Raw genomic sequence first — 7,454 nt, 5'->3', positions numbered from 1 at the left:
TAAAGGCCACACAGTTTGGGGACCACTACTGTAGTTTGGTTTGTCAAGGTATGGAGCAGTGGTCCCCAAAGTGTGCCCTGGAAGAGATTTTGGACTTCAGCTCCCAGAAGCCTCAGCCATGTTGGCCAATAGTCTAGGATTCTGGGAGCTGAAGTCCAAAACTTCCTTAAAGAGCCCACACTTTGCTCAGTGGTCCCAAACTGTGCCCTTTAAGAGTTTTTGGACTTCAGCTTCCAGAATCCCAGGCTATTGGCCAACATGGCTGGGGCTCCTGGGACCTGAAGTCCAAAAATTCTCTTAAAGGTCACTGTTTGGGGAACCACTGTCCCAGAGGATCCTCCTCCTCACAGCTTTAAAAACAAAAAACTCCATTTCCCAGCATGCCGTTCCACCCGGCTTGCCTCCCACTTGCCCGCGTGGGCCCTGGCGTTGCATTCTGGGGCTGGTAGTCTCTGGCCCAAGGTGAAGGTGACTGCGATGGTGCCTCCTAATAAAGCCCTGTGTGTGTACGAGAGAGTGAGGAGCTGCTTGGGCAATATGGCTCCCTGCGTCTCGCCCTGGGTTACCAGGCCTTGCCTGCTCCTCAGGGCCGCCCCGAGGCCCCTCGCCCGCCTCCTCGCCGGCTGGGCTGAAGGAGGAGGCGGGCCCCGGAAAGGTGAGGAGGGCCTGCGGGGGCGGGAGGGCTTGCTTGGCGCCCCGAACCCGGGTTGCGGGAAGGAAGGGGGTGCCCATGTTTCCCCTCAGAAAGCCCCCTTTTCGCCCCATAGATCAGCAAAAGCCTTGGTTTCAAGATGGCCCTCAGGCACACGTCCTCCTTTCCCTCCCAGCCTTCTGTCCAGGAAGCATTCCAAAAACGCCCGCCATTTTGAGAAGCACTCAGAAGCATGGAAGGCTATGGAGCATGGAGACGGGCAAGGAAGAGGCTCTAGGGGCTTCCTTGGAAGCAGCTGTAAGAGAAACGGCAAAAAGCAGAACACCAGGAACCGATGATCTTCCAGTCAAACTGCTGCAATCCAGAGTCAGCTCTTGCGCTAACCAACATATATCAACAGATATGGAAAACAAAACAATGGCCAACAGATTGGAAATGATCAATATACAACTCCACCCACAGAAAGGGAGACACAAGAGATTGCAGCAACCATAGGACCATAGCACTGATCTCCCACACAAAATCATGCTCAAAATGGAGAGAGAAATCCCAGAGGTGCAAGCATGGTTCAAGAAAGGAAGAGGCACCAGGGACCACACTGCAAATATACAATGGCTGTGACTTGTCCTCCTGTACAGTTAGCATATCCGGTCACCCTGGACCAGAAGTGTTTTCGGTTTTGGATTTAAATAATAATAATAGGATTTTGAGATATTTACATAATTGTTGTGGACCTTCAAGTTGTTTTGGACTTCTGGTGACCCGAAGACAACTCTATCATGGCATCTTTCTTGGTGGGGGGGGGGGTCATTGAGAGCATGTGATTTGCCCAAGGTCACCCAATTGCTGTTGTTATTGTTGTTGTCTGCTTTCAAGTCATTTCCAACTTACAAGGACCCTAAAGCACCCCTATCACTGGTTTTTCTTGGCAAGATTTGTTCAGAGGGGGTTTGCCATTGCCTTCCCCTGAGGCTGAGAGGGTGTGACTTGCCCACGGTCACCCAAAGTTGTTGTTGTCTGCCTTCAAGTCATTTCCAACATATGGCAATGCTGAAGGCAGCGGTTCTCAGCCTGTGCTCTGTGGAGTCCTTCGGGCTCTGTGTTCGCTTCCCAGGTGTTCTATGGCTGCTCCAGAAAAATGAAAGAAATAAAAAGAAAGTAACACTACTACTAAACACTATTAACTTGTAAGACCTCTTAAGGGCCCCGCCATCGAAATAGATTCTTAAAAGGGGTTCGCAAGCAAAAAAGGTTGGGAACCCCTGGCTTAAGGCAACGCTATAATGGGGATTTCTTGGCAAATTTCTTCACAGGAGTCTTGCCATTGCCACCCCTCTGAGGCTGACAGTGTGTGACTTGCCCAAGGGCATGTAATGAGACATCTTAAGAGACGGGTCCCAAGTCTAAACATTACATTAATTTATGTTTGTTATATATACCTTATACATGTAGCTTGAAGATAATTTTATACACAATATTTTTAATAATCTTGTGCATGAAACGAAGTTTGTGTAGAATGAACTATCAGAAAGCAAAGGTGTCATTCTCTGGTGGGGGACTCAACCTATATACAGTAGGTTTTTTGGGCGCTATGATAAGTGGCCTTTAAAGCTACTCAGAAGAGGAATGTCCCAAGTTGTTTTGGGCAGGCTCTAATAAGAGCCAGCGTGACTTTGGAGATCAGGGTTTGGTCCCCAGTTTGGCCATGGAAACCCACTGGATGACCTTAGCAAGCCACATGCTCTCTGCTTCAGGAGAAGGCAAGGGAAAGCTTCTCTGAACAAATCTTGCCGAGATAACCGCATGATAGGGTCACCATATGTCAGAAACAACCTGAGGACACATCACTATCACAGCTGTGCTCCAGAACAAATAATAAGTTGCTTTAACACAGAGAGATGCTGCCATTCCACACACACACCATGCCATATGACTTCTTTGCTTGAAAGGACTGAGTATAGTGTCAAGCTTTCGTTTCCGAGCGTTTCTCACCTTAACGTATTTATCTATTAAAATAGTTCTTTCCTGCTCTATATCAAAAGATGGTGGTGGTGTACAGATAAAACAAAATTTTTGACATGTTAAAACAATTTAAAACAATACTATAATTTAAGCAGACTAAAAACTAATTAAACACATTAGCAAATTAGAAACTGATTTCAAAGCTTGACACAAGCTTTAATAAATACCCATGTTTTTATTTGGTGCCTAAATGAAACCAACGTTGGGACTAATTGGTATTTGGAGGGCATTCCCCAGGTGGCATGCTATGGCTGAGAAGGCCCTCTCACATCATCACACATTGACCTCGCTGGTGGGACACAGAGGAGTTGCCATCTATGGCCTTCCCTGGATAGAGATAATCTAGACACAGTAGTTCATACACTGGTAACCTCTTAGTTAGACTCCTGTGATGCATCCTGCATAGCCTACAGCGTTTAAGGAAGACTTGGAAGCTACAGCTAGTGGAAAATGCAGCAGTTAGGTTGCTCACTGCCATACCACAGAGAAACCATATAACATTGGTCTTAAAAACTATCTGCCAGTACAGTACTACTCTGAATTTAAGTGCTGAACTTGTAATGAGATTTAAAGCTAGTCAGAGCTGGTGCCAAACTCCCTGAACTACACAGTTCATTTATGATACCAGTGACTATGCTGGCTAAGACTTGTGCGAACTGCAGTCTAACAACATATGGAGCGCTGCCCATTGCTCTTCTAAAGTCTTATTATTTATCCTTTATAATGGAGAGGATCCATAATGACTACAGTGCTTCCATTGGTTCTGCGGTGTAATGCCATCCCCCGTGCAACATCTAATGTTCTGTGCACCCCCCAGATTTGTTCAGAAGGAAACCCTTTGGCACTACTCTTCAGAGTTCATGGAATGTTCAGTAGGAAGATGAGAAGAAAAATGTTCTATTGTGTTTGCTGGAGAACAATTGAGTGAATACCAGTGCACCTGTAATTTACTAAATGTTGTACACAGATTAAAAACATGTTAATCCTAGCCTCCAGGTTTATAGTTAAAATAAGGAAGAACAGGCTTTTGGCTTCTGGTATCTACCTTGTGTTTTACTGGAAACATCGAGATTGCCCAAACCGAGTGTGGCTATAGGCTATGTTAAAGCAACATATTATTTGCTAAGCATGCGAATTTTATTTTGAGTGCCAGAACTAAGGGGCGAAACAGATCATCCAAAAATGCTGGATTGGGGCCACTGTGGAGCTGTGCACCTTGGCAACTGCATGTCTGCTCCTATTTAGGGTGGAAAAAAGTTGCCCCTTTGCTGTTGGAGCTGGCTTTTCACCATCTCCAGAGCAAATGGCATCTAAAAGCCACGCCCCCAATTTGCCCAGAAGTCAGCCAGCATGTAATCTCTGGTGCAGCTTCCAGGTGACTCTGGGGCATGGCATGTTTAATGCCATGCCCCCAAGCCAGCTTTACCACGCCATCTGGCTGAATGAGTCTATGTGTGAAAGGGATTTGGGAGTCCAAGTAGACCACAAGTTGAACATGAGTCAACAGTGTGATGCGGCAGCTAACAAGGGCAATGTGATTTTAGGCTGCATCAGTAGAATTATAGTGTCAATGGAAGTAATAGTGCCACTCTATTCTGCTCTGGTCAGGCTCCACCTGGAATATTGTGTCCAGTTCTGGGCACCACAATTTACAAAGGATGTTGAGAAACTGGAGAGTGTCCAAAGGAGGGCAACTAAAATGGTGAAGGGTCTGGAAACCATGCCCTATGAGGAACGACTTAGGGAGCTAGGGATGTTTAGCCTGGAGAAGAGAAGGTTAAGAGGTGATATGATAGCCCTGTTTAAATACTTGAAGGGATGTCATATTGAGGAGGGAGCAAGCTTGTTTTCTGCTGCTCCGGAGACTAGGATCTGGAACAATGGATGCAAGCTCAGGAAAAGAGATTCCACCTGAACATTAGGAGGAACTTCCTGACATTAAGGACTGTTCGACAGTGGAACACATTCCGTCAGAGTGTAGTGGAGTCTCCTTCCCTGGAGGTCTTTAAACAGAGGCTGGATGGCCATCTGTCGGGGATGCTTTGACTGAGATTTCCTGCATGGCAGGGGGTTGGACTGGATGGTCCTTGTGGTCTCTTCCAACTCTATGATTCTACCTGTTTCGTCCCTAAGTGGATCTTACATGGCTTTTGCACCCAAATGAATTCCTGATTATTGTAAGATTTCAGGATATTTCAAATCAGCCAGAGGCCTATTAATAGCTCCCTGTTTGTCTGTTAGTTTATACTTATAGAATCGCTACCAAGGTGACTAATAGCTTACATGCATGCTAAAACATAGCTTGGAAAAGTTTCTAGTTCGTACTACAATTCTTAGAACCTATATATTTGTATATATATACTGTATATATAGTTCCTAGAATGCCCCGACCTGTATATACCTGTATATTTTCCTCTGCAGGTAGTAGTAGGAAATTAAGCTAGTGTTCCTCACTGACAGTTTGTCACCCATCCCCTATCTGTTTGTCTGTCTGTCTGTCTATCTATCATCTATTTTACCCCCCTCCTCCCAATATTGCATCTAAGACAGCTTACATTAGAATGTTAAAACAAAATATAGTTGAAACAGTGTTTAGTACAAAAGTTTAAACAGACTAAATAGACTGTAATATTAAAATACTTAGAAAAGTTTAAAATATGTATAAAATGTAATGCCAAGGTACACCCTATTCAAAGACCCTTCTGTTACACTCAGGTAAACTCTGAAGCCCTTTTTATGTATAAAATATTTTCCTGCTGGCAAAAAGTGATCACAGAGGGAGCTGACCTAGCATCCCACAAGAGGGAGTTCCACAAGGTTGGTGCAGCCGCCAAGAAGTCTCTCTCCTACATCCTCACCAACTACATCTCTGATGGTGATGGGACAAAAGAAAGCTCAGTAGTATTTTTTTTCTCTTTGTCTCTCTTGGAGCACTCCTGTCTTAGATTGAAGAAGCTGGATTTGTTTAGTTTAGGGAGAAAATAAATTTAGAGGAGGAGAATCTAGTTACATATTTAACTTGTATAAAAGGAGCTGAAAGGGTTTAGGAATATAATCTGATCATCCAGTGATAATGCAATTATTTGTAAGATTTGGAGTACATTTCTGTATATTCAAAAATAAGTCCTATTGAATTCAGGAAGGGAGAAGTAAATATAACTTTAAATCTAGGGAGTCTTCCAGAACATAAGGGGAAATCATTAGTAGAGTGTGTTGTACAGAAAATTATAGAGATCAGCTGTATATTTCATCCCATAATTAAAGATAATATTCATTCTACTTTCCATCTCTTAGTGCCCTCCAAGGTCCCCCCCCCCCCATGATGCAGAGTGTCATTTAAATGCCTTTATAGTATTGCATCTGTATTTGATCTTATGCGGGTTACGGGGTTGAGACTGCCATGGTCTCCTTGGTCGATGATCTCCGTCTGGGCATGGACAGGGGTAGCGTGTCCCTGTTAGTGCTCTTAGACATCTCAGCGGCTTTCGATACCATAGACCATGGTATCCTTCTGGAGCGCCTGGAAGAGTTGGGAATTGGGGGCACTGCGCTCCAGTGGTTCCGTTCCTACCTCTCCAGGAGGTTCCAGATGGTGCAGCTGGGGGGACGTGTGCTCCGATAAGAGGGCGCTTACATCTGGTGTCCCTCAAGGAGCCATTCTGTCCCCCATGCTCTTTAACATTTACATGAAACCACTGGGAGAGATCATCCGGAGGCATGGGGCGCGGGGTTATCAGTACGCTGATGACACCCAAATAGTCTTCTCTATGTCTCCAACTGATGCAGTGACCAAGGTTGGCATCTCTTCTCTCGTGGACTGCCTGGAATCGGTAATGGGCTGGATGAGGGAAAACAGACTCAGCCTGAATCCAGAGAAAACGGAAGTACTCGTGATAGGTTCTCCTGGCCCAGGGATGGCGGTGTTTCCACCTGTCCTGAACAGGATCACGCTTCCTGTGAAGGACTCAGTACGCAGTCTGGGGGTGCTCCTTGACTCGTCGCTCCACCTAACATCTCAGGTGGATGCAACAGTCAGGAGCACCTGTTATCAGCTTCGGCTGATACGCCAGCTGCGTCCCTACCTGGGCCGGAGGGACCTTGAAACAATAGTACATGCTCTGGTAACCTCTCGTTTGGATTTCTGCAATGCGCTCTACATGGGGCAACACTTGTACCATACCCGGAAGCTGCAATTGGTGCAGAATATGGCAGCAAGACTGGTCACTGGCACATCCAGGGCCAGTCACATAACACCAGTCCTTAAAGACCTTCATTGGCTGCCTATTCGCTTCCGGGCGCAATACAAGGTGTTGGTTACCACCTATAAAGCCCTAAATGGCTTGGGCCCAGGGTACTTAGAGGACCGCCTCTCCCCATACAATCCGCCCTGCACACTCAGATCTGCCGGGAAGCATTTATTGAAGGTTCCAGAGGTCAGATTGGCTACCACCACCCAGAGGGCCTTCTCCAGCTCGGCCCCAAAACTCTGGAACTCGCTTCCCGACGAGCTCTGCTCGGCCACCTCCTTAGACCGCTTCAAGAATGGGTTGAAAACACACCTTTTCGAGCAGGCATACCCTGACTCCTGACTCCTGTGATGCTCCCCTTCTCCTCCAGACAGCATTGTTGAGCTGTCATGTGTTTTGGTTTTTATTGCTATTGATGTTATTGTTGCTTATGAGATGATGTAGATGCTTTTAATGTTTGATGTTGCTTTATTGTTGTGAATTGCACTTGTTGTTAACCGCTTTGATTTTTTAGAAAAGCGGTATATAAATAA

General features: G+C 45.7%; 1 protein-coding gene across 2 annotated transcripts in view; it reads left to right on the top strand.

Annotated features, from left to right (window-relative positions):
• The first annotated feature begins 399 nt into the window (after window positions 1-399).
• AFG1L (AFG1 like ATPase) overlaps window positions 400-7,454 on the top strand; it is an 80,823-nt gene continuing 73,768 nt past the window's right edge. Inside the window, exon 1 of one of the 2 annotated variants that reach the window (XM_042473379.1) lies at window positions 400-655. In XM_042473379.1, coding sequence (XP_042329313.1) covers window positions 478-655 — 178 coding nt within the window. In that variant the 5' untranslated portion in view covers window positions 400-477. The remainder of the gene's footprint in view (window positions 656-7,454) is intronic. The other variant, XM_042473369.1, reaches the window with a different exon arrangement.

The sequence above is a fragment of the Sceloporus undulatus genome, chromosome 1, assembly GCF_019175285.1.
Source record: "Sceloporus undulatus isolate JIND9_A2432 ecotype Alabama chromosome 1, SceUnd_v1.1, whole genome shotgun sequence".
NCBI lineage: Eukaryota > Metazoa > Chordata > Lepidosauria > Squamata > Phrynosomatidae > Sceloporus > Sceloporus undulatus.
This window is presented reverse-complemented; position numbering and strand designations above follow the sequence as displayed.